This window comes from Carassius carassius, chromosome 25 (assembly GCF_963082965.1).
Source record: "Carassius carassius chromosome 25, fCarCar2.1, whole genome shotgun sequence".
NCBI lineage: Eukaryota > Metazoa > Chordata > Actinopteri > Cypriniformes > Cyprinidae > Carassius > Carassius carassius.
In genome coordinates this window covers 5203147-5228807 of record NC_081779.1, presented here as the reverse complement: position 1 = coordinate 5228807, position 25661 = coordinate 5203147, and the positions used below count along the sequence as shown (strand labels likewise).

The window sequence follows — 25661 nt, the reverse complement described above, 5'->3', positions numbered from 1 at the left end:
TTTACTGTCGACCCTACTTCCTTAGGTCTTACAGTCAGAAACTTCAAAAGCCAGTTGCACAGTTGAGCCCAAGCAGGACCAGTTTGTGTATGAGCTGTTGAGGGATGATTGTGACTTTGTCTCGTTGAGATATGTAGCTGAGTATCATCAGCATAACAGTGGAAACTAATCCCGTATTTTCTAATAATATTACCAAGGGGCAACATGTATATTGAAAATATACTCCCCTGATAACTCAAATAAATTAAAGTTTGAATAGATGGATGTCTCTCCCTCTTAGTACTATTGGAAAGGTGAACAACATTAAAATGAATATACTTATATTTGTTTCTGTCAATCCCCCTAACTCCTCCTCCTTTCCTTTTTTCAAATATGAAGAAGGTATGCGTAAATTTATCTGGAATAAGAGACGCTCCAGTCCAGTCCATTTGTAAAAACCAATTTGTTGGTTTTAATATGGCATGAGTCACAAGTTGAGCTGGGAGAAACACTGGTATTAACTCAATTCTCTCTCAGTTGGGGTATGAATTATTTGTTCCAGGGAAATGAGGCTTTAAGACGTGGTTACAGAAAGGCTTCAAGAAGATTCTAGATCTTTCTGAAAATAATATACCAATTCCCTTTCCGTAATTTTATACGATCTAAGACTCATTCATATCATTGTCCTAGTCTTAGAAGAAATGGTAAAGATCCCAGAGCTAAGTACAAAATTTCTACTCTGCATAACTAATTTTTTAATGCTTCCAAAGAATGTACAAATCATAAAAGATTGGCTTGGATTGATGATCTTCAGATGGATGTTACAGAAAAAGTTTGGGAAGAAAGTTGTGTTTAAGTGCAGCCATTATCGATCAACACCAGTTTTAAGCCAATATAATTGGATGATGAAAGTTTGTAAAACTGTGTTTAGAAGTAAAATGCCTGATTGCCATTCACGGAAAAAGTGGTCATGGTCCATCTCTGTCACTCTGGATTAAAGAATCATCTTCTTGAATAGCAATGGAAAGACTAACAGATTAACGGGTGTTCTTTGGTTGGAGTTTGGTTACAATTACAATATATATGTAATTCCTTTTCTTAATATTTGGAAACAATGAAAAGTATCTAAACAATAATCTAGAAACGATGTGAATGAACAACAATTTAAGGAGCAAACTTGGCAAAACACTAAATTTATGTCACCACCAAAACCTTTGGCCATGACTGTATACTCTGATCTGATCCAGGTCAAACTACTTCATCGCTTGTGTCATATAGGCTCCCATGGTGTTGGGACACTGCTATGGATCAGCAAATCTAGGATTTGGGATTGACTTCCAAATATTTCTTTCAGGAACAGTTTTTGCAGTTTCATTTATTAACGCTGAAGATCAATTCAAAAACACATTTTATTGTCTCCAAACCTCCACGTCAGCCCTGCTGAAAAGGGACAAACATGTCCAAACAATAACAGAAAAGTTCACACATCTCTCAATAATATATAGTTATATATTTATTCATACCGCCATATCCATTTATACTGGTTAATTGTAAAAAAAGAAGAAGAAAAAAATAAAATAAAATTAAGTCTTCAAAGTGAAGGTTTCAATCCCCAAGGACCAAAATTCATCAGAGTTCATGTTCACGTCACCCTGATCACGCATTTTACTGTCTCAAACAGTGAACCCCAAAATTATGTATGTCTGTGTGTGTCTCAAAATCAGATTCCACAACTTATACACACTCACTGATAACAATCTGCTGAAAGAGTGGGTGCCTTCAAAGTGTGTGTTAATGTGTGTATATGCACACAGCGAGATAGAAAGAGAAGCAGATAGAGCTTATTAGGTAACAGCAAAAAGGTAAGTAGCAGCCAAAAAACAGGAACATTTTTAACATAACATGCGCAAACTCCATTTATGATTACCATTTAGGGTATTGTTGACTTATAAAGAAATGACATCAATGTTTCGAAGCCTTTCCAGTAAAGTGAACTAGTTTCTATTAAGTCAATTATAGATCCCTGTGATACTACTATTTAAAAATGACAATACTTGTATTATGGAATCAGATACAAGCACATGAGTTAAATGGTGTTGTAGTGAACTGTTTGTCTGGGAGTCATTTTCTCAATTAAGTGCAATATTAATAAAAGAACAAATGTATGAAAAGGACACTGACACTAAACAAAGAATATTCCCACTGGAGCAACTAAAAACTGGTGTTTCACTAGCATTACAGAAAAATGTTTCAGGGAAAAACATCTTGGCCCCATCATAGACTCAGATGTGAGTGTGATAAGATTATCTTTTGACTATCAAACAGAACTATCACATTAGTTCACAAGCTTCCCTAAGTGGCATTCCACAAAGCAAAACGTGTCAACACTAGTCATGCATAAATGGCACGTACAAGATGTCACGTAAAAGATATACCGTAACAAATAAATAATGACAGATGGGTGAGAGACCACCTAAAATGAATTTACTCACCCTCAAGTTGTTCCAACTTTTCTTCTGTTGAACTCAAAAGAAGATATTTTGAAGAATATTGGTAACCAAACAGTTGATGTTAGCCACTCCACTGACTTACATCTCTTTTTTTCCCTGTTAAGGAAGTCAATGGCTACCAGATACTGTTAGGTTACCGACATTCGAACTCAGGTTTGAAAAAACAACATGAGGGTAAGTAAAAACAATCACTTTGCATATAATGAAACCTTAAAGGAACATGTAAGATATGAGACTTCAAAGTCACATTTTACCCTAAACTGAAAAGGGGGAAAAAACAGTTTGTATTGCGACATTTTCATAAATATAACTAATTAATTAAAAATTTTGTTTGTAAAGACTGAAGTTGTAAAGACTGTTTCATTTATCAATAATAACATCCAACGTATGGTGATTTTTATATATTTATACAGTTTCCTTAATTGTAGAGAAAACAATTTCACAATGCAAAAATCTAAGACCGACGTAAAATGAAAAGTTGTGATTTTCTAGGCCGATATGGCTAGGAACTATACTCTCATTCCGGCGTAGTAATAAAGGTACTCTGCTGCCTGAAAATAGTCCCCAGCAACTCTGCAACTACACAAACTAGCTGGGGACTATTTTCAGGTGCTGCATAATATCACCCATGATACAGCAGCAAAGTTCCTTGATTATTACACCAGAATGAAAGTATAGTTCCTAGCCATATTGGCCCAGAAAATCACAACTTTTCAGTTTCCGTCGGCCTTAGTACACGATGTAACTAGATAAGAGTCAAGTTTTAAATAGAAAAAATATAGAAACTCTTTGGTCAATTTTGAGCGAGATACTAACGGTCTAACCAGATAAGCTAAAAGTGCTAACGCCAGACCTAGAGATCAGCTGAATGGATTCGAAAACGGTAAAACTCAACTTTAACTCCAGGGGAGTTGGAAAATGAGCCTATTTTCAAAAAAAAAAGTGGAGTGTTCCTTTAATGCTTTCACCCAGAAGAGCTGGACTGAAGAAAGTAGCTGAACTTCTCCAGGATGACTCAGATGTTGTTTAATGCAAATGCTTCCCAACCTGAATGAATGAAAGTTCTAGCATGAAGAAAGCATAGAGAATCTGTTCAATAGCACTATGTAACAGCATTTTCGTAGTTGTGCTGCAGTCAATTAGTATTTGTCTCTATAAAGATTGTTGTTATATGTGAATCAGATTTCACCTTTGTTTTGCTCTGAGAGTGTACTGATGATCAACGATTGTCTTACAACTGTTGAAAGATGCTTGTAATAATGTAAATATGCATATAATGTGAAAAATCTCAGGTGCTAAAAAATGATTAAAGGGATATTTCACCCAAAAATGAACTCACCCTCAAGTTGTTCCAAACCTGTATGAGTTTCTTTCTTCTCTGGAGCACAAATGAAGATATTTTGAAGAATGTTGGTAACCAGTTGACGGTAGCCATTGACACTATAGTATGGAAAAATATACTATGGAAGTCAATGGCTAGCATCAGCTTGAGGGTGAATAATTGATGACTGAATTTTCATTTTTGGGTGAACTATCGCTTTAAGTGGTAGTGAAGCGCAGAAGGTGATCACAAAACACACAGCTGAAAATGATTGTGTCAAGGTCAAAGAACACTGGACTGGATGAACATATCTCTGATTGCAAACGAGGAAAATCAGAAATAAAATAAACGAAGAAGAAGAAAAGGTGTAGAAAAAACCTGAAAGAACATAACCGAAAAAGATAAAGCACCTGGTGTCATCGCAAAGTCTCCTACTATAACAACATACAGAAAACCTATTTCAAAATACAGCTTTTTATTGTATACATGACTCTGATCTGCAGCAATACTTTCCTCTAAAGTGTGCCAGAAAGAAAATGTGTTAAACTACAGCTAGTACGGTCATTCCAGCCACTGTCCTCTCTGTCTAAAGTGTACGAGTCTGAGTACTTTTCGGAGAAACTGAATATAAATAAATGTAAAAGTGGCTTAACGGAACTGCAATTTATCTAATGCTTACCTACAGAAATTCACAAAAAGAAAAAAACTACGTTCACAAGTGGCTTCACAGGGACACCGACTCAAAACAGTGACTAAACTGAAAAGACCACAGTCATGATGAAAACAAGTACAAACAAAACATTTGACAACAAACGCTTTTGATTGTTTTCATAATCAGAGGACATCTGTGCAAAGATCAGTATGTTTGTGTACTTCACAAGCCAGTGGATGATTCACGAGCGCATGGATTATAAAGTACGTGCTTACGGTTGATTTCTTATTTGCTCGCTTTGTTTTTATGGATGAAGAACAATCAGCGTAGATGTGAAAAACACATCAGGCCTCATTCATGAAACACTAGAACAGATTCATTTCTGTGTAAAACCATTCCTTCAAACATTTTAATTTACTTAAAAACTGCTTCTCCAGCTATGACGACTTTATATTTCAGTGGGAAGTTTAAAGCTCTCTTTAAAAATTTACTATCCTGCCTTCAACATTTATATTGCTTTTCAAATGTTTATATACATATTGTGCCAGACTTTTGATCGAAAACTATGAAAAACCATCATAGAAATAATATTTTTAGTTTTAACTAGATTGTTAATTAGTTTTAACAATGTAGCTAAAACTAATTATGATATAAACATAGTTTATTTCATAATAAACAAACTACTTTAATATTTGTCACGCATCGGAGTTGGTTCATTGGTTGTCCGACTTGACAAATGAGATGAGAACAAATTAAAAGGCAGTTAAATATTATGATAAATGTGACATTTATCATGAGGTTATGTGCAAATTAAGTTAATTTAAATTAAAAATGTATATAATTAAAGGTAAAAAATTATTCTATTCTCAGAAATTAGGGGGGAAAAATTATTTCACATTGGTATTGCTAATACTGTCCTTCATTAAGAGTAAAAGGATGCCATTAAACAAATATTTAAAAGTATACTATCTTTAAGTTGCATTAATTTGGAGATTCTATGCGAAAATATGCATTACAATATACAAATCTCAAATTATTATAGTTATTTTATTGAAATGTTCATTTCTAATGTGTGATTATACACACACACACTTAATGAAAATGTGAAGAAAGTGTGTTTTAAGGGTGTTCATTTTCTTAAACCACAGGTTAAATGTGCCCATAGGAAACGAATGGATTTAAGAGAAATTAATTCTGCTCGTTTCATGAATGAAGCCCACTGCCGTTCTCTCCATCGTCACGAATGACAGATTTTCTCAAACACACACACACTTCAAATACCCATAAAAAAGCAAGACTTGGAAGACAATCATGCTTCGAAAAACATTCAGTCTCTGCTCTAAGTTTAAAAGAAGCCACCGAGCAGCACAGACAGAGAGAAAATCAGAATGTGTGTGTATCGTGAGAGGTGTGTTTGAATGTGTCTTCCTCAGGGGCTCACAGGTTAAAGACCACCGTTACCGTGTGTTATAGATGAGGCATGAATCCATGAGCTGGTTACCGTATGAACATCTCCTGTTTACGATGATCTCGAATCAAATTGAGGTGGTCCATCCATGACGTTTTGAGTAGTGGCCTTCTATTTTTCAGAAAGGCTCCATAGTTCTCTTCTCCAAATAGTTTTTGATGAACCAAGTAGCACATTCCCTAAGTCGTCCACTTTAATTACCATAAAAGTCTACTATAGAGTCATTGAATGGACTGTAGTGTTGATTAAAGCTCATGACTGGGTGTGGGGTTTGTCTCTCCATCACTCCCATCCGATCTGACCCAGGGACAAACCAGCATGTGCTCTAGGTAGATCAGGGGGTGAGAGGTCAAGACGCACAGTCCATTTTACATCATAGAAGGATACAGCAGCGACAGAATCTCTGGCGGCTCCCGCCCACCGATGGAGGCGGAGTCACGGGTGCAAAGTAGGCGTGAACTTTAATGTTGGGCAAGTGAGTCTACAGAGGAGGGAAGAAAACAGGAAAATCATAAAAAAATTTTGTTCAATTAAAAAAAAAGAAAAAAGAACATGAGACAGGAAGCTCATTAGCATATGATAACATTTCCATCCTACAAGTAATAAATAATGCATGCTAAATTGTTCAAACTAAATGTTTCCATAAATAAACATGTAAATATGTTAGAAAATACAGCAATTCTGCATGAAGGTGAAAACAACTGAAGTCTAAACCGATACATGATAGACAATATCCAGGGCCGCTGCTGGCCGAATGGGTGCCCTAAGCAGGATTGTATTGTTGTGCCCCCCTTCCTTAAATATGATGATGGAAAAAAAACACCTACTATAGGGGTGAAAATTACGGAAGTTCTAAGCGGCCATGCTTTATAATTTTTTTCCTTTTTGTTTTCTCGTTATAACGACTTAATTTTCTCGTTATCTCGACATAACGAAAGTCATTTTTTCTCGCTTTACTGTACGCGGACCTTCCTCGTGATCGCTATAATTTGTGCAATCTTGTTCATTACTGACATTTAATTAATTCATAAATGTTAAATGCTTTAATCAACATGATTATTTTGTGTATTAAGTTCTTGCTAGATGCATGAGTTTCACCAACGCGTTCTGTGTCATAAAATATCTGCTTATCAAAACCAAGGTTGATGTCACTGTATTCTGTTTGCACCTATATCTTTATTTGTGCTTCTTTTAGGCACATGATTAGGTAGTTAATAAGCGGAAATGTTCTGTGTATCTACAGTAGGACAGGATTTAACGATGTATGCTACTTGTGATGTGCTTTTTTTCCTTTATTATTAATCTTTATTGTTAACCATATTGATGAGAAATGTGATGTATATGTAAAATGCATAGGCTAATTTAATTCAGTTTTGTTCTATAATGTTGTAATCATTTTTTTTCTGCACACACACACTGCACATGAACGTTATTTTCAAACAGAAGCTTGTAACGCACATGATATCTGCCACAGCATATAATGACTAATAAATATTACAAATCATATATAATTTTATTTCAAATAAATGGAAAATTAAAAGTGAGTTTAATCCAAGCAGCTCAAGATCTTAGAATAGTGCTGCATCCTTCTGAAGGCACTCCGTCTGTGTTCGCAGTGTTGCCATTTAAACATGTTAATTACAAAAACAAAACGTTTGGTGTACTGTCTCTGGAAAAATCAACAGTGATTGATCAGCCTTTATTTATGTACAGTATTGTAGACGTTATTACCTAGGCGAAGCAAAATTTGCTGAAATATATGCTACAGTAAGAGTGCCTGCATGGTTGTCCATCAGATGCCTGTCAAAGTTGAGTTCGTTACTATAGCAACAGTAAAACAGTCATGTCGTTATAACGAGAAAACGACTTTCGTTATGTCGAGATAATGAGAAAATTAAGTCATTATAACGAGAAAACGACTTTCGTTATGTCGAGATAACGAGAAAATTAAATCATTATAACGAGAAAACGACTTTCGTTATGTCGAGATAACGAGAAAATTAAGTCGTTATAACGAGAAAACGACTTTCGTTATGTCGAGATAACGAGAAAATTAAGTCGTTATAACGAGAAAACAAAAAGGAAAAAAAATTATAATGCATGGCCGCTTAGAACTTCCGTAGAAAATAGAACTTTAATAAAATAAAAAAGTAAATGAATAAATTGTATTATTTACAAATTACAGTTGTAGCTCTCGACATTTACCTATGGCTATTATTATGACTTAATAGTCATAACTTTATTATGACTCTTATTTATTTTAAATTCTCAAGCATTCAGAAATCATGCAAAAGGAAATTAAGCAGTTTTACTATGATAAAAGCATGGTTTATTTTTGTAGGGGTTGTCATGTGCATGTTTTTTGTTGAAGAGATTATAAAGGCTGTGTCATCTATAGCAAAAAGGTGGCCAAATATGAAAGATTAAGTGAATATTTGAATTAAATGTTTAGTCAGTAGCCTAAACAAGAATTTGATTGTCTTGTAAGTGTAACAGCAGAAATTACATGGCATTTGGCTTCCTTTGCAGGCATTTGTAATAACATGTACATAAATTGTTTATTTTGTATTTGCCTACATTATGTATTTTAACAGTGTTATTATTAACCAATCGTTATTGCCTCATTGTTTTTTTATATAATGCATTTTAAGTAATTTTAGGCTATTGATGGCTTAGGTCGGTTTTTATAGCAACAGAAAAGAAAATATTACAGTATATTAATACTTCTTTGTAAATTATTATTTGAACAATACCATGGTTAATTTGCAGTTACCATGGCTACAAGAACGATGATTTGTGGTGTTATTGTTAAAACCATGGATAATTTTCGTAAGGGAACCTGAAAAAATAAATAAAAAATTTCACAGGAATGTGCCTGAAAGTGATAAATGGGCCTCGTTTTTACCTAAATGATTTATAATTTATTTTAATATATATAAAAAATGTATAAGGTGTGCATTTTAGCTGGCACCTAAATTAACACATTACAATTGTTTTATGACTGCAAGTCTTTCTCCTCAAATGCTATTGAGCTTCAAATTTGCGTTTGAGCCCATGTGAATAGTATAATTTACATATGATTTACAGTTTATTTTAATAAATATCAAACATTCAATTCAATTGTGCATTATAGCTGACACCTAGACGAACTATTACAGTAGTTTTAATGACAGGAAGTCATCCTCCTCAAATGCTACAGACGTTAGAAAAGTGTATACCAATATCGCATGTAACTTTAGAGATGGTCCCTAAATTTGAGACTCTCAAATGTCCAACGTCAAGCCAATTGTATGCCTGTTTTTTTTTTTTTTTTTTATTATTATTATTATTTTACTTTCTTTAGTTTTCTTTTCTCTGCGCCGGATTGCTGATGTCCTTCATTACCCGGGCATAGATGTCCATCTATCAGTTATGAACATTCAGCCGCAAACATGAGGTGCGACCCTGTTTTTATACAGTCTATGGGTGCGACAGAGCGAGCGGTCGCGAGCACGGGTGGAAGAATGACGGAAGTTTTTTTTTTTTTTTTTTGAGCAACTGGTATGGTGCCCCGCGCAGACTGCGTACTCTCCGGGAGACAGTTTGTTATATGTGCTGCTAGCGCCCTCTTGTGTCAAAATCAGTGTTGCTATCATTACCGAAAACAATTTCATGAATTCAAATAAAGCTGAAATAAATTACAAACTTCAACTTAAAAACCTTGATGAAAATTTGAAAGGTTGTCTTGTTCACTGACGGGAATAAAACATGTTTAAGTATTGAAATTAATAAAACAGAACTAAAACTAAACCTCAATAGAAATGTGTTAAACTGATAAAAATGAAAAAAGCACATAACAGAATTACTCAAACTAAATTAAATTGAAAATAAAAGCGAACTCAAAATATTAAATACAACAAGTCAAATAAAGTACTAAATACTATACTAATACAAAAACAATCAATAGATAATAAAACATTAATGTACTCTGATATATTTTTTTATTTTATAAAATGATAAAATGTAAGTGTACAAAATATATGGTCATTTGCTTAGGAAAATATGTGCAATGGTTTAAATAATTCTACATTTTTTCATGTTTTGAAAAAAATAAAAATAAAAACTCTAGGGTTACTCCGATTTCAATATTTAAACAAAACAAATCATAGTATTCAGATGCATTTTTAATTGTAATCGTTTCTCCAGTTACATTTATATTTGTACCACTTTTTTTATACCACTTTTTTATAATAAATTATGAACGGAACCAAATTCACAGTGAATGGATCCAAATTAGTGTGATGTATCATCTAATTTAGTGAAATGTTTATACTTGTGATATTTTCTTTACCCGCTTAAACACATTTGTCACTGCAAATCAATCCTAAATCTGTATCCTAAAAGGTTTTATTTTTAGTAACATCCACAAGATTAGAAACGATTATACACTGCGGAAACGGGGCTTACCCTCAAGCGTTTGATGCCAGCGCGGGTGATCTGCTGACAGTCGTACAGCTCGATGCGGTCCAGCCTGTGGCAGATCTTCAGATGTTCTAATGATGCATCTGTAATGAGCGGGCAGTTGTCGAGCTCGATCACCTCCAGACGGTCGTGAGCGCAGGGTCCGCTGCCCAGCTGCCTGATGCCATCATCAGTGATGAGCTCACAGTGAGACAAACTCTAAACCATGCCAGAGAACCAAACACATGAACAAGTCCATAACACTCAAGAAACGTCACATAAATTACTGTTGAGTTGACAACTTGAAAATGTTAAAATTAGGCATGCCAATCAGTTACAAATTTAAACTGAGCTCTGTCATATTCCAATGAATCAAATTATTTTGCAACAAAACCTTGCAGACAGAAGATGGGCTATATCATGATGATAATATGTTCATTTTATATTGTTTTATCTTTTATAAAATAATTGATCACACTAAAGCATTAAATTTACAGCACTAATCAAAGCTTTGATGAAACGGAAGCAGTGACAGGACTTTCTTCTTTATTGTGAAAATATAAAATGGCATAAAACCATTTTGTTTTGTTTTTTTACCTTACCAGAACCTGGAGTCGAGGGCAGTGTATAGATATCTGGATGAGTGTCCCATCTGTAATCTATAGAGAAAGATGTAAAATTGTATTAATAGGAGAGAGAAAATAAAGCCATGTAGCAGGGTAGTAGAGTTTTCAATGTGATAATTACATTTTAGTATATTGGTGTCAATTTCTATCCAAAATAAAAGGCCAAAACAAATCATATACAGAATCATTTTATATATATATATATATATATATATATATATATATATATATATATATATATATATTTATATATATATATATATTTATATATATATATACACACACACACACACACACACACACAACAGGAAACAATATTAAGAAATATATTCTCTTACAGTCCATGTCTACAATGAAAACATTTTATCTAGGGGGTCTTCTAGTTATAAAAGCTTCTTCTCGACTAAGAAATAAAAATGACTTTTATTCTCACAATTCTGACTTTTTCCTTGCAATACAGAGAAAAAATGTCAGTCATTGTGAGAGGTACACTCAGAATTGCGAGGAGAAAAAAAAGTCAGAATTTGATCAATTTCATTTTTAGACTTTTTTTCTCAGAATTGGCAAGAGAACTTGCATTTCTTTGTTATGTCTCAATGCTGATCTCCCAGGTTCCCTCAATCTAGCAGTACTAAACACCCAAAAAACAATTTAAAAAAACTAACATTTGTAAATACAGGATACAATCAGGCTAACAATGTAATAGCTTTTCTTATTAGGAAAATATTTCTCAAAAGAGAAATAGCAGTTTGTATGAATTCAATTCAGAATGAAAAAACAAGTATTTATAATAAAATATCCAATTCCTTCATTTTTTATTAAAAATAATCTGTACTTTTCACATTGCTTCTCTTAAAAGTCCCCATTACAATTTCACCTATTTTAAAATTTCACTAGATTTTTTTTCAACATTATCATCAGGCAGAATCTACTGAACACTTCAATGGACAACAACAACAAAAAATTCCAAAAAAATGTATGCGACACTCTCTGAAGAGCAACCTATTTGCACTCACCTGTACACACTCTTCTAAATCCATCTTTTCTAATTCATGGCAATTCTGGAAAACATGAAGGGAAATGATAGGTCTGATTTGTGTTGTTAAAAGCTCTGGAGGATCAGCACAGAGGGAGGTTTGAGCTGTGCAGTGTGTTTGTGGGGTTGTTTACTCACCCGTGCAAGTGAGGTGAAGCCTACATCTGTAAGCTGAGAGCAGCGAGCCACCTCTAATATTCTACACAGACACGGAGATCAATGATGCATCGTTTAAAAAAACTGGGTTATGGGGGAATGCATGCAAATTTATCAGCTGATATGTGGGTTACACACCTGAGGCGAGGGCAGTTTTGGCCCAAGGCATTGAGAATCACGTCTGTGATGTTTGCACAACCCGACACGCATAAAGACTGCAGCCGATGGCACCCGCGACAGATGGTTACGAGACCTTCATCTGTGATCTGCTGCTCGATTCACACACAGAGACAGACCAGCATGAGGAACCCATCTTCTGGACATCCCATGTACGAGTGAATTTTGTTAAGTTTCAGTCACGGTTATACATTCTGATCTTTGTATACATGTAATAAGTTTGCATATATTACACTGAGAGGAAGTAAGGACTTTTTTGTGAGAGAAATCGTTGTTTCCGGTACTGTTATGTTTTTGTAAATGGCTATGTTTGCAGTCGAATAAAGGGAGTTTTCCATAAAGTTTAAAACAGGTGTCTTTTGATGAATAACACTGGTAACAGGATGGCTAGCAATTACAAAGTCCCACCAACCTTTGACGAGGGAAGCCATACGAAATTTGGAAGAATGAAGTCGGAATTTGGACTAGAGTTACGGAAAGTAAACAAGCGCTCGCTGTTGCTTTGGCACTGTCAGGAAGAGCAAGGGAAATGGCGATGGAAATACCGGTAGACGATTTAAACACAGACACTGGCATGACAACTTTACTGGCGAAATTTGATGATTTGTTCCTCAAGGAAGAAAAGAACTGTACATATGAAGCTTGTATGAGCTTTGATCATATAGTGAGACAGTAATGTTTCCATGAAAGACTATATATTTGATTTTGAACAATGCTACTCTCGGATGCGCAAGTATAAAATGGAAATTCCTGATGCAGTATTAGCTTTTAAGCTGCTGGACACTGCATGCTTGGGTGTGAAAGATTGACAGTTAGCTTTAACAGCATGTGCAGATCTGACTTTTGCATCAATGAAGTTGTCACTAAAGAGAATTGGACCCTGTGGAGAGATATGGCCGCCAATCAAAATGTGCAGTGTGTCAAAGTACATTCCACGGCCCACACAAAGGTGAGCAAATCAAATTGACTGAAGACAGTAAAGAGACTAACGTAGAGGAGTGCAACATTACTCTGTTTACAGAAGAATTACACTCTGAAGCAGAAATCCTTATGACTTAATGTTTTGGATCTGCAATAATAGACACTGCATGCACTCGAACTGTGTGTGGACAAGATTGGCTTACTCACTAAATCACTGAACGGCGTCAAAAGGAGACAACAGATTTGAGGAAGTCAGAAACACAAAGCCATAGACCATTTAGGTTTGGAGATGGTAAAGTGGTCAATTCCAACAGAAAGTTGAAAAATTCTGCAAAGATTTGACAGATTAAGTGCAAAATTGAGAATGAAGTTGTTCCAGATAACATTCCATTACTCTTAAGCAAAGTCTCCTTGAAATGAGCAGGAACAGTATTAGAAATCAAAAAATGTTTAATCAACCTGTAGAACTATGTTGTAAACATAATGGACAACAAAAGTAGCCCTAAAGACATGCAATGTAGTGAGCATATCTTGGCAACTGCTGAAGAGGAAAGGAATGAGAAGGAGAATGAAATCCTAATAATCTCGGATAAAATGAGCTCAGCAGAAAAACATAACATCCTGATGAAGCTTCAGAAACAATTTGGACATGCTTCCGACGATAAATTGCAGCAACTTCTACACATCTCCAAAAATAAAGATAAAGAATGCAGCATCATCTTGTAAAAATTTTTGAGTATGAGGTATGCCAAAAACATAGTAAAGCTAAACCAAAGCCTGCTATTGGCATCGCAGTACAACGAAACAGTGGCTGTAGATTTGCATGAATTTGAGCCAGGTGTGTGGTATCTCCATATCATTGATCAGTTTACTCGCTTTAGTGCAGAAAGCATTCTGGCCAGAAAAGAGATCTTCTGAAATAGTGAAACATTTCCTCCATGACTGGATAAGCATACATGGGCCACCCCAGAAACTGTTTAGCAACAATGGGGGAGAATTTAATAATGACGAGGTGAAATATACGGCGGAAAACTTCAACATAGAAGTAAAAACAACAGCTGCATATAGTCCGTGGAGCAATGGACTTCTGGAGCGACACAATCAAACAGTCACTAAAATCATAATGAAAGTGAAAACTAGTAATGGTTGTGATTGGCATGCTGCAATGGACTGGGCTCTTAAGGCAACATGGCTACAGTCCACATCAGCTAGTGTTTGGCAAGAATCCCAATTTACCATCTGTGTTGATTGATAAACCTCCAGCTCTAGAGGGTACCACAAAGAGTCATCAAGAAAGGCTTCTATGGAAGCAGAGCGCTCAGAGAGAATTGGCAGAGCGTTACGTAAGCAACTACGTCACACCGATGAGAAATATGAAATGGGTACTACAAGAGAGTGGATTGTCCTGAGTGGAAAGGAGCAGGAACGGTCATTGCTCGGGATGGAGCAGTGGTATTTGTGAGACACGGAGGGACTTGCATTAGGGTACATCATCTCAGACTGAGTAAATTTAATACAGAAAGCGAGGATCAACATGCCACACAGACTGACGTAGAAAATGACACAGACAATGAATAAAAACAGGAGCTTGCTGAAAATAAGAGACAGTTGACAGAAGAAACAGAGACTTGGATGCAACAAGAGGTGAGGCAAATGGAGGACACAATGGGGCAGAATGAAGCAGAAAACAGCACATAAGTGACAATGCAGAGACACCTAGTGGTACTAACCTGAAAACTGTTGTCAGCTTACAAAAACGACGAATTGTAAAATACAGAGATAAAGAAAAAGGTGTTTTGGGCACAGCTAAAATCTTAGGGCATGCAGGTAAAGCTACTGGTATAACCTGTTGCTCAATGAGCACACTAATGTAGCAGGCAGTACAGAGTCTGCTGACATGTTGAATGTTGAGAATCTTCTAATTAAATCCACTGTTACTAATACTGACTCCATTGATCTATGTGAGGATGTGTATGTAACAAAAGATGTAACATTTGACTTAGCAAAACAGGAAGAGATAAAGAGTTGGAGAGATAACCGTGTCTTTGAAGAAGTGAAGGATGAGGGACAAAAGTGCATGTCAACTAGGTGGGTTTGTACCTACAAAGAGACATTGAAGGGGATTGTACCCAAAGCTCGTCTGGTCACTAGAGGTTTTGAAGAACTAGAGGTGTCAGAACTCAACAAGAACTCACCAAAACATGTGCTTCAGAGTGTCTTTGGCTTCTTGTGGAAGTGATTTGTCAAAGACAGTGGACACTTAACTCCATGGATATAAAATCAGCATTTCTACAGGGAATGGAGCTGTCTCGTGACCTTTATATCAAATCTCCTCCTGAGGCCAACAATGAAGGAAAACTATAGAAGCTTAAAAAATGTGTGTAGGGTTTGGCTGATGCGTCACTCTACTGGTATAACAGAGTGAAGGAGATTGTCATGAATGCAGGAGAAACAATGTCCCAAGTAGATCCTGCTGTGTTCTATTGGCTAGATCAGGATTGCACTGGGGTACTCGCTTGCCATGTGGATGACTTCATATGGGGAGGCACACAAAGTTTCTGCACAACAGTAATACCTCATCTCAGATCCATGTTTCACGTTTGACGTTGAGGAGTGTGACAGCTTCTGTTACGTGGGAACAAACTTTGAGACTGTGGACAATAAAATGCAGGTACATCAGGAAGCTGCAGGAAGCCCACATCTGGGTGCAGGCTAACAGGTTAAGCATTGCAGCCCATACATTTGGATCCTTCTTGAACTAAGGTCCAAGGCAGCCCAAATTCTCTGGGCTGCAATGCTGAGCAGGCCTGATGTAATGTTTGATGCCAGCAGCTTAGCATCAAGCATGAAAAAATGCACCTGTGCAGACTATTCATGAAGCTAACAGAATAGTGTGTAAACTGAAGTCCAAAAAGGTAGTTCTGTACTTCCAATACCTGAGCAAAGACGATGGTTGTATACAGTGATGCCTCATTTGGGAATCTTTCAGATGGGGGGACTCAAGCTGGGCATCTGATTGTTCTCATGGGAGAAAACAGGACGTTCTCTCCCCTTTCCTGGAAGTCATAAAAAGTCAAGAGGATTGTGCGAAGCACTCTTCCTGGTGAAACATTGGCAATGTTCGCTGAGCTGACTACTGGTGAAACTGAACATGCCATACCAATAATGTGTCACTGACCATCATTCACCTGTTCCACTGAAGTCCACAAAATCAGTTGCTGAGAAAAGACTGCGTCTGGAAATAAGCAGCATCAAAGAACTTATTCAAACACAAAGGGCTGAATGAGTGCTGTGGTGTAATACAATAGAACAACTTGCAGACTGCCTTACAAACAAGGGGGCATCACCACTGCAATTACTTAAGGCACTTTGTGAAGGACAATGGAAGCTCTAAAAAAAATGCAGGAGTCATGTAAATAGGAGCTGTTAATACAGGTTACTTGATGTGAATGTTTTGCTGTTTTATAATGAGGGCTCCTAGGGCATGTGCTGAATATTGAAATATATATTTTTTTAAAGAAGAGATGGAGTTTGTAAAGTTTCAGTCAAGGTTATACATTCTGATTTTGTATACATGCAACAAGTTCGCACATATTACATTGAGAGGAAGTAAAGACTTATGTGAGAGAGCGATCGCTGCTTCTGGTACTGTTATGTTGTTGTGAACGGCCATGGTTGCAGTCAAATAAAGGGAGTTTTCCATTAAGTTTAGAACAGTTGTCTTTTGATGAATAACAAATATGAGTGACTTACTGAACACGTCTGCAAATTGAGTGTAACCAGCTCTGGACAATGTGCTCCAATATGCTGAAGTGCTTCATCCTCCAACTATTAAGAGAGAGACAGATAATGACTGGATTTAAAGAGACAGGTCACCCAAAAATTGACTTATTTACGCAGCCTCGTGTTGTTTTAAGCTCATTTATTTTTATGTAGAATACAAAATAAGGAGTTTTGCAGAATCAATAAAAACAGTTACCATCAAATTAAACGTATTTGATGTCTTCTGAAACTATACAGTCGCATTCAGACAATGTTTATGGTGTCTTTTGTCCTTGTCCAGTTGTCATTGTATGCAAAATCCCATGTTAACACGTTAACCACTTTTTATCTGAGGTTAACTGACACATAATTTTTTACACTTTGTAATCGAATGCGGCCAATTCGTTTAATTTGTGTAATATTTTAAATTACTTTACTTTTATATTTTTATTTTATTTTAGTTACAAGTTTTAGTAATTTTGTTATGTGCTTTTATCATTCTGTTACTTTTTTACAAATATTTCTATACAACTTTCAAATATATTTAATATATTTTGAAATAATAGTTTAGTAATATGACATTTTTATTAATGTTTTTTCATAAAATATTTACTCATTTCTGCTTTATTTTACTGTTGTTGTTTTTTTGTGTGTGTGTGTGTGTGTGTGTGTGTGTGTGTGTGTGTGTGTGTGTGTGTGTTTCAATCAATGCTATTCATTTGGGTTGGGACTATAGAATTTATTAATATTCTGACCTAGCTTTTAGTTCGTTTTTATAGTTTCCGTTTTATTTCTAGTTTATGCTTTAGTAAGTGATTTAGTAATTTTCATTAGTTTTTTTATATTTCTCCATATGACTTTAATACATTTTTATTTCAGATTTATCAATTACAAAATTTAGTAAGTATTTCTACTTCGGCTAATTTCATTTAACCTAACTATTTGTTTCATTTTCTAAATATCTAAATTAAAGTTTGTAAATGTTTTTCATGTAAATTTTTATCAGCATTATTTCAAATACGTACCTCAACTTCAGCTAATTTCAGTTAGTCTAATTTTTGTTTCATTTTCTAAAGTTTTTCAAAGTTTTTCATTAAAATTATTTCAAGTGCCAAAACTGATTTTTAATCATTTTCGATATAGTTAAAAATATCATTGAGAAGTAGTGCTAGTAATAAATTTTTATAATAATTCAATTTAATTTAAGTTTTAGTCAATTTAGTAATTCAACTTATTTCAGTTAGTTGCCAAGACAACATTACTCACTTTCATTAGTTTTTTTTTTTTAGTTTTAATCTATTTTTCATTGTTCAAAACATTTTCAGCTCTCTATCAATCACAGAAAACGATTTTAGTTTTAGTTCACAATATCAGCACTGTGGGGGGCACACACTGCACATTTAAATATATTAAAAAAACACTTAGAACTAGCTATAAGTGGGTCCAAATAAGATTGAGGTGGTGGAAGAACAGTGAAGATGACTTGACCGTGTTGTGAAAGCAGAGAATGACCTGTGTGCAGCCCTTGAGGAACAGGCCTTTGAGTCCTGGACAACATCTCACGAGCGCTTGTATGCCGTCTTTGGTCACCTGATCACACCACGAGATGTTCAGCTGCTCTAGCAATGGACAGCCCTCGCTAAAATGACAAAGATAGAGTCGTTTAGCCTCAGGGAAGCATTTTGCTTAACCAGCAAGTATGTGTATCTACAACCTCTGACCTCAGAGCTTTGAGGGACAGGTTTGTGATTGAGGTGCATGAGGCAAGATCCAAGTGCTTCAGTTTGGGACAAAATTTACTCAAGCTGTTACAGGTACTGCAAAAAGAAAGAAAGAAGTTCAACAGAGATCAAAACACTTACACACACACCGTTACATGTTTTACCCACCTGTCAGTGATCTTGGTGCAGCCATTGAGGCTGAGCAGCTCAATATTCCTGCAGTTGTGGGCAAAAGTTCTGCGGGAGACAAAAACACATTTTATATTAAACATTAAACAATGCTTGAATTTCCCTCCAAGTCACAATAATATATTTAGTCTAAATGTAAACCCCAGATATCATTACTGAACTCATTTGCAATACTACTATTAAATATATATTAAAGGGATTATTAATCAATAAAGGAAATTTTGTCATTAATTACTCAACCTCATGTCGTTCCAAAACCGTAAGATACATTGATAATAAGAGATATTCTTTTAAGATCAACCACGGCCTCCTAAAACGACTCATTCTACGGCTCATGTGTGCATCACATCTTATAAACTTTGCAGGGACAGTCTGGCGCTTCTGACTCAAAGCCTAGAAGTACGTTTTCATATTTAAAGAATCTGCCACTAATGATTCAAATGCAAGATTTGAGAGTAGCAGTGTAGAGTAGCGCTTGTTATTTGTCGTTTCTCCAATCACAAATGCAGACATGGTTTTATGTTTACACAGTGCGATATGCAACACAACTCGTAAAAAGACAGTATAAGTCATTGTGATCAGTAATTTTAGAGGTCGACCAATGTATCGGTTATACAGATTAATCGGCACCGATAGTTGATTGCTGAAACAATCGGTTATCGGCAAAAATCCATGCCAATAGTTTTCCAGGTTGCGTCCGTTGCTGGAGCGGCTGAGAAGGGTCTGTTTTCATTGTACAGTGCGACAGCAGGGAAATCACTGACAGCATGTGCTATTTGTTTAGACACTGTTGCAACGTCATATGACCCATTTAAGTACTGTAACTTCAGCTGCCTTTTAATTTGCTAAAACTGAAGTAAAAAATTTTGACAGGCAGCAATTATTTGTATAATCTGTCTTTTCTGTTGTAGAGAGCTCTTTCTCACCTGAGAGCGCTGTCTCCAACTCCAAGACATCCTCTAAGACTTAACTTCCTTAGGAAGCCTCCACACCGTTTTGAGATGTTCTCCACCACACGGCCCTGTGAATGAAGAGATTTTTACATACTTCAGCAACTTTCATGTTAAATAATGTCTGACATTCCTTGTATTTTACTAGTTCAAACAAAATGTGAACTGTCTAGTTTAAGAGCAACCACTGTCTACTCACCTCAATGTCTCTCTGGAAGTCAAAGAGGTCAATGCGCTGCCAGTTACTGCCATCCAGCGCTAACACGTTCCAAGACTGAGAAAAGAGAGAGAAAATGAGAAACTCAATACTCCACTATAGATACATATACACTAAAACTATTATTCTAGAAGAGCTCTTTTCATTTCTCTCCATAGAAAGCCATTCAAAAGTAGCTGTACATCCTGACAAATTATCATTGCAAGCAACATTTAATCCACTAAATATTTTACGATGTTATAGTAGATGTTTTGACAGTGTGGACATTTTTCCAGGCTCTTAAAGCCATGGAATGAGAAAATGTCAAAACAGACACTTATATAATCTATAAAATGCCGAGAAATCACACTTACTCGTGAGACTTGTGCGCAGCGGCAAAGTGTGACTACATCCAGAAATGAGAAAATTCTGCAGAAAAACATCAGAACTATTTGCAAACATCAACAAAAAGCTGTGATAGGAATGTCATTAAATTCTTCATTATTTGTTTTTGATCACAGGTCTATGCTATAAAAACAGCACATATAAGGTCAGATGAAGAAGACAAAGATGATTAAGATTTTTGACAAGACAACATTATTAAAATAAGGAAATGAAGCAGGAAGAGAGAGAAGTGCTGAATGGTTTCACACCAACCGTAACAACAGTTCCTTCGGCAGCTTCTTGTTGATAACAGCCTCGTCATTATTGGAGAACATCTGAGGACACAGAAAGACGTGCATTTATAAAACTGTGTGTCTTACGAGTTCAAAGGTCGACGACAGGATTTTAGATTATGCTACACTGCTATTACACTCTTTCAAAGTGACAAAGTGACAAAGTGACGTGACATTCAGCAAAGTATGGTGACTCATACTCAGAATTCGTGCTCTGCATTTAACCCATCCAAAGTGCACACACACAGCAGTGAACACACACACACCGTGGCGTGAACACACACACACCGTGAACACACACACAGAGCAGTGGGCAGCAATTTATGCTGCGGCTCCCAGGGAGCAGTTTGGGGTTTGGTGCCTTGCTCAAGGGCTCCTCAGTCATGATATTGCCAGCCCGAGACTCGAACCCACAACTCTCTAACTATTAGACCAAGAATTCCCCAAAATGTACAACAAGAAACCAATAATTCTGTTCGGCCACATTTCTGTTACACTTTTTGTAGAAAAGTGTCTTTCATATTCTCATGTGAGAGAACTGAGGCTGTCATTTTATAACAAGTTCAGAATAAGAGTCCAAACAGCTGATAAAAACATCACAGTAATCCACAAGACTCCAGTGCATCAATTAACATACTGTGAAATGAGAAGCTGTGTTTGTAGAAACATATTCACAATGTTTTTATCAGCTGTTTGGACACTCCTTCTGATGGCACCCATTCACTGCAGAGGATCCACTGATAAGCAAGTGATGTACTGCTACATTTTTCCAAATCTGTTCAGATGAAGAAAGAAACTCATTTACATCTTTGACCTTATTTTATTTTTTTTTATTTTGGGGTAACTACTTTAAAATGTTTTCAGAAATTTGCCAATTCACGGCAATAGTATTCCATTTTTTTGTCAATTTCTGTTAATCAGAATGTATTTTAATAATGAATTTTTTTCTGAAATACAGAATTTAAATCCCAAGTTCTTTTTTTTTTTGCAGATGGAATTTTGCCCTACAGACAAAATTGACATTGTGCCAAATATACTACATGAAATTAATACCAGATGTCTTGTTCTCATAAAACCACAAAACCTTTTTTCCAAGAGGTAACAAGAGATACAGATTGTCCTGCTGAATAATTCAGAACGGACCGGATGTTCCCTTTTTTAAGAAGTGACTACCTCACATCCAAGAATAGGGGAGCACACATGAATAGTTTCTGTTTTTGGTGTGGATGATAATATAGTTATTATTATCTTTATAGTTCATTCTTGGTGTGAATGGGCCTTTAGTCATATTTTTACAGCTTCACAATTCATGAGCCTTCTCACTTTAATCTCCTCTTGTGTTTTCACAGAAGAAGGAACGTCATTACAGGTTTGGAATGACATGAGGAGGAGTAAATGATGACTAAACTTTCATATTTATGTGAACGGTCCCTTTAAAGCATCGAAACAAACAATGTGTGAGATAGCTTACAGCTATTCTTTATTATGAACTCTAACATTTGTGTTGTTCCTCTTCTCTTTTCACCTATCCATTCTGTATGGGGCGACTTTCCATCTGTTTGTTTGTTTAAGGATAAGCCATGTGATGTCTGACTGCAAACTGTTAGAAACCAGGAATGATTGATCACTTGTTTCCAGCTCATCTGAAACACTGCACATCACCAGATGTCTTTTCTCGTCACCAGATCCCTTTTATACCTAAATGGCTCCAAAAACAATAAAATTAAATTAAATAAAAGACAAAATATGAAAGTACTGGAGTACTGTCCTGTGAATATAATTATATCATTTAATAATAATTATAGAATTTGTTTATATTTTCTGTTGTTTTTTTTCAGTTACAGTTTCAGTGTATATAAATATATAAGTAAATGTACAAAAATAAATATATATACACAATTACACATTTTATATATATATATATATATATATATATATATATATATATATAATGTGTAATTGTGTACATATATTTATCCCACACATTGTTTGTTTCGATGCTTTAAAGGGACTGTTCACCTAAATATGAAAGTTTAGTCATCATTTACTCCCCCTCATATATAATATATTTATATATATATATAATGGGGTTTTTTTATACGTATTTTCCTGGCAGGCAAGGCTTATGTAAATTTAACCGGTTTGAATGCTTTCTAAATATCATTTCCTCAGTAATATTGTAACAATATTGTGCAGTAACAATCAAGCAACTGAGCATAAGATGAGCTGTCAGTCATTTGTAAATATAACTCTCACACTGCTGTCAGCAAAACAACGTCCAGATAATCACTCAGATCCTTAAAAAAGAAACAGTTCTAAGCCGATAACAATGTAGTGCTTCTTAAATACTGATTACATTCATGCCTTTATGATAGTAATACTGCAACTAGGCCTTGTATCTTAACAAAAATGAACCATAGTAATCATAATTTCCACTTAAATGTCAGGGCTATTATTGTTAAGTCATAATTGACTATTATGATTATGGAAGATCATTCAAATGTTAATAATAAGGTTTTAAAATATACATGTTATTTTTATGCCATTTGTGGCTAGTAAATAAGATATCAATAATGCATTAATTATTATATCACAAATTCTATATTTTTTTGTGATTATAATTACTTAATGTTTATTTTTAACTTTTATACTTTGTGCAATATCTCGTTCACATCAGCTATGCTGAAATTTTTATCATAAAAATTATAATGGCATACGAAGAGGACAGAAAATAATGTTATTCAATAATTTGAAAATAATGTAAAAGTACTGAATGGTTAAAATGGCTAAAAAAGTTATATCTATTTTGTATAAGGAGTTTAATACCTCTGGTAATGTGGTGGAAACTGGATACCATGGTAAATTTGGTTTAGGATAGATTTCATTCAAACATATTACAGGGTAGATCAACACTGGAGCATTATATAACAAATTAAGCTTTAATAACTGGCCAACAATGTATTCACTTTGACACTGCATGTCTGAATCTGATCTTTAACAGCAACTATAGACAACACATAGCATTTTAAAGCATAGCATCAATGCCATGTGCCCCAACATTACGTTTGTGTTTCAAACCTATTAAGTCGCCTACTTAGACAACATCACAGGCGGCCAAAACGGCAGCACGCGCCTTATATACAGTCTAGATAGTCAGCTCACTCAGTTTAGAGACACTCCCGATGTAAACACAGTTATAACTTGTTTAAACACGGCTTATCTAGCATCTTCGATGGAAACAACAAACTAAATGTTTGCTTAAACAGGCCCAACTGTTCTCAGTAGAAATGAGTTGTAATACACTCGTGTTTTTACGAGTAAAGTAAAGGCCCGTGTATATATATCCAGCTTTTGTTTTGGTCGGCTGTTTTCTCCTCACTTCAGCCTGTCGGCCTACCACCGTTATCCGTCTCCTATAATCTCAGCTAACCAGTTTAATTTATAAAAGCCTTCGAAGCGTAGATAGCAACCTACTGTTGCTTCACGAAAATAAAATAAAAAAGTAACATTAAAGCGGCGTTTGTGGCTCGTTAAGCTTGGAAGAATGGTTGTGTTTATACAAAGTAGACTTGACAGAAAACAAAATATAGCGACTTTAAAGAGCCATAGCGTTGGATTTGATGTTGCCTTTGATCAACATACATTACTGAACCTGTTTTACAGACTGACAAGTGATTAGAAGAGCTGAACTCATATAAGTATGATTGCGGAAGCTCGGCCTCTTCTACCGCAACAACACGTAGAATCCTCCATTATTTCAGTCGTTTAGGAATAAAAAAAGCACGGTTGTTTACATCGACATGTCAATCTGCAAATAAACAGTGGCTACTCGCCTCAAAGCGACTCCGAGAGACGCCGTTCACCTCCTTACCCATCCCGAACCCTACAAAGTCGGTGAACCGGAGAGAAGAGCGTCCGGTTATTAAAAGGTGGCAGATGTGTCGGTGCCGCTGGCTTCTGGCGAGCTCATGCCGTGTTTTGGCTCGATTTCATCGCGTTTGTGTGTGTGTATGGCGAGGATACAGAAGAGCCCCAGCGGTTGAAGTATGAACGAATCCAGTTTATCTCGTGTTGTGTTGTGGACCACCCCCTCCAGATCTCAGACAGTTTCCACATCTGTAAACTACACCTTATAGTCAATATTGTTAATAAATATTACAGCTTTATTTGTCCATTCGCATTTGTCGGACTGAATTAATTTGTAATAGTTTAAAGCCATGCGTGATGTGATAGTAACCGCAGTAAAAGTATAAAATATTTTAAGAAAATGTCTTAAAGGTCGAATTAAGAGTAATTTATAATAAATTATATATATTTTCAGTTGTCATATTACCAAACTGGAATATATATATATATATATATATATATATATATATATATATATATATATATATATATTTATATATATATATATATATATGAGCTTCATTTCAGATTAATTCAGTATACTAGTTATAGTTTTGCACCGAAAGTTTATTTGTTTGACGTGTTGAGGATATTAAAACATTCCTGGGTTCAGTGTGTGCAAAGTACTTCTAAAAGGTGACATATTTTGTCGCAATGTTGTGTGGAAAGTGTAAAGATTGCAAATCGTTTGTTTTCATGTTATTGTTATGTTCGTTTCCGGGTTTGGCGAGTCAGCCCCGCCTCCAGCTGTCCTAGCCAATTAGAAACACAAAGATGGTCTTCGTCATCTGATGTCATCTTGGTGGTAACACGAGGCAGCGTTTTCCCAAAACAAACGAAACAGAATGCCTTTACCACCACGTCTACACAAATCAAATTCATGTCATTTCAGATAAACTAAGTTAAGAAAATATTTATTGATATTATATTCAAAATGATAAATTTCCACTCTTTACAATTTATTTGCAGAACTA

At 35.5% G+C, this 25661-nt stretch overlaps 1 protein-coding gene across 1 annotated transcript; it reads right to left on the bottom strand.

Annotated features, from left to right (window-relative positions):
• Window positions 1-6105: 6105 nt before the first annotated feature.
• Window positions 6106-24871, bottom strand: LOC132103975 (F-box/LRR-repeat protein 20-like). Its single transcript, XM_059509106.1, has 15 exons — window positions 24615-24871; window positions 20762-20823; window positions 20479-20533; window positions 20108-20182; window positions 19885-19979; window positions 18938-19006; window positions 18770-18865; window positions 18561-18687; window positions 17040-17114; window positions 12327-12457; window positions 12171-12231; window positions 12013-12057; window positions 10973-11029; window positions 10377-10589; window positions 6106-6411 (listed from the first exon to the last, which is right to left on the bottom strand). The coding sequence occupies exons 1-15, from the start codon at window positions 24654-24656 to the stop codon at window positions 6304-6306; spliced, it is 1311 nt and encodes a 436-aa protein (XP_059365089.1). The 5' UTR covers window positions 24657-24871; the 3' UTR covers window positions 6106-6303.
• Between the last annotated feature and the right edge of the window lie 790 nt (window positions 24872-25661).

Bases quoted from the DNA above. Each gene is read 5' to 3' on its own strand.
- LOC132103975 (XM_059509106.1), bottom strand. From the start codon at position 24,656: ATGGGTAAGGAGGTGAACGGCGTCTCTCGGAGTCGCTTTGAG. The intron at 19,980-20,107 runs GTGAGTAGACAG...CTTCATTCACAG, and splicing joins ACTTCCAGAGAGACATTGAG to GGCCGTGTGGTGGAGAACAT. The intron at 12,058-12,170 runs GTGAGTAAACAA...CATGTTTTCCAG, and splicing joins GCTTCACCTCACTTGCACGG to AATTGCCATGAATTAGAAAA.